Source organism: Ciona intestinalis, unplaced genomic scaffold, assembly GCF_000224145.3.
Source record: "Ciona intestinalis unplaced genomic scaffold, KH HT000123.2, whole genome shotgun sequence".
Taxonomy (NCBI): domain Eukaryota; kingdom Metazoa; phylum Chordata; class Ascidiacea; order Phlebobranchia; family Cionidae; genus Ciona; species Ciona intestinalis.
Window position 1 is genome coordinate 12,789 of NW_004190445.2, and position 2,347 is coordinate 15,135.

General features: G+C 36.4%; 1 protein-coding gene across 3 annotated transcripts in view; it reads right to left on the minus strand.

Annotated features, from left to right (window-relative positions):
• Positions 1 to 2,347, minus strand: part of LOC100176481 (zinc finger matrin-type protein 2) — a 9,004-nt gene that overhangs the window by 4,151 nt on the left and 2,506 nt on the right. For 2 of the 3 annotated variants that reach the window (XR_003396894.1, XM_026838878.1), the window contains exons 2-4: positions 908 to 995; positions 358 to 552; positions 97 to 241 (exon numbers count right to left, since the gene is read on the minus strand). Coding sequence is in view for 1 of the 3 variants with exons in the window: in XM_002128086.5 (XP_002128122.1) it covers positions 97 to 241; positions 354 to 552; positions 908 to 995 (432 nt within the window). In the remaining 2 variants the exon portion in view is untranslated. Of the gene's footprint in view, positions 1 to 96; positions 242 to 353; positions 553 to 907; positions 996 to 2,347 lie in introns of all 3 variants that reach the window. The other variant, XM_002128086.5, reaches the window with a different exon arrangement.

Sequence of the window (2,347 nt, forward strand, 5' to 3'; positions counted from 1 at the left end):
ACAGGCAGGCGCGCTAACCACTATGCCACGTCACCATTCATTCATATATATAAAACACATATACAACATCATAAATATTGAAACATGTTTATTCACATCTTCCTTCAGTTCTTTCACTCTTTCTTCAAAATCATATTGTCGTTTCTTTTCTTCCCTTTTCTTTTTATTGTTTTCGAAACGTTGTTTAACTTGATCCAGACTTGATCTTTCCACTTTCATGCTCATACCAAGGTTTCTTGGTCTAAAGTTGACCGGATATATCATTGGCTTATGTATGAATGATACCAACAGTTTTATTTTAAATACCATGATTATAGTTTTCTATATATATTATCAATCCTAATGTTTAAAACGTACGTTTCTTTCCATTAATATGATCGAGAAAATTGATTGAATCCTTCACCACACAATCACACGCATTGCAATAATATCCTCCACTCTCAGCAGCAGGGGTGGCTTTACTGATCACAATCGATTTTCCGAGTCGAGAATCCAAGTCAACTTTATAATCGCGAGCTTTCAACAGTTCTCGCTTCACTGGCTTTTCGGTGCCTGGAAGTAAAAAGGAAAGATATAAATATAAGGGAAACCGTGTCCAGACTACTAGGTGAATTATATTGTGATTTATCTGCAGAAACAGCATAGACAAGAATATTCTCCGATTAATAATTATGTGAGCTCCCGCGTTGTTTGTGATCACTTTACCGGGAACTTGTTTACAAACCAGAAGGTATGCACAACATAGTTTGTAAACACACAACAATTAGTTGAACTATAAACAGAATTTGTATAAAATAGGTGATTTTTTAACATAGTTTGGAAATATATTTTACACGCAGGTTTGCATGGATTCTACGAACATGGGGTAAATAACTCTTTACCCGAAACCCACAAACTCCACCCTTACTGTCAGTGGCGTCATTATCATCACGAAGTCGATCGTTTGCGAGTTTCTCGTATTCGGTTTTGTCCCATTTCCTCCTGTGGTCTTCATACTGGGTGAGGAGACATAAACATTTTTATTTTAAATAATGACTGCAAATTTAGGAAATAAAAAGACAACAATATAAACGATGTTTACATCGGGGTTCCTTTGGAATGTGCGGGTGGTTGCGGATATTTTCTTCAACATAGCTTAAAATTAAATGATTTATCTTAATAATACCATTCTAATAGTTAAAAATTAATTCTATCTCCAATACTTTTAAAGTTATAACTAAAAATTCAATTTTTAATTCAATTGATCAGAGAAATAAGGTCTCAGTTGCTGGAGGGCCACCTCTAGCAGCAACCACGCAGAATAGAAATCATATTTTTGGTTATACCTTCGTAAATATTGGAGGTAGAATTAGTTTTGAGGTACCTTTAGAATGGTTAAAGAGAAGAACAACTTAAATGCAACAATCTTTAATTTTAAGCTATATTTAAGAAAATATCCGCAACCACGCGCCAGATTGGAAAGTTTGCAAACTGCGCGGAGAATTTTTTTTTGTAGATCGAAATTGCGCGGATTTTGCGCGGACGAGTGATTTTTGCGCGGATTGTCTGATTCTTGAAACTTAATTGTTAACCTCCTAATTTACAAGTAAGGGAACCGAACCAAAGAAATACAGTATAAACTAACCGGCTGAGGTTAAAGGACTGACAACCTTTTTCTTACGTTCTCTCGCGCAACGATTATGACGTACGTCTAGTAATGCACATCAGATTACTGTAACGCTTTCATACATTCGGCTTCTTGTGTTTGTGGGACTTTCGAGAGAAAACGTTTTGCAGCGTCTTTTCTAGGGATGTGCTGAAGTTGAAAAAGCTCGGGTTCGCCGAGCGCCGAGCTTCAACGAAAAGCTCGGCACGAGCCCGAGTCCGAGCACCTATGACATCATCAAGGAGAAAGGCGTATGAGAATGCGTTCCTATTCAGCCGAAAAGCGTCGCTAATCAAAATAATACAGAACACGTGGTTTGCGGTTACAGACGCGTCTCGTTTCGTAATTTCGACTGTTGCAAAATGTAAAATTCATACAAAAAGTATTTAATTAAAAAAATATATATAATTGTTACAGCCAGTGGCGCAACTGGCAAGTTTCTACGCATGTTCATCTCGGATATGGTAACGGTTATTTACGTCAGAATAAACCTTTACGATCTTTACATCACAAACGAGATTGTTGAAAACAATCGTGTTTTATTCGCTTCTATACGATCTGCAGTTTGTGTATAATTTTTGTTTCTGATGATTAGTTTAAATGCAGGTAAATCGCGATTATGTGAGTTTTAATTGGTGGAAATATAAGAGCGAGGACCGACGATATCAGTAAATTGGAACCAACATAAATTGTAATATGATA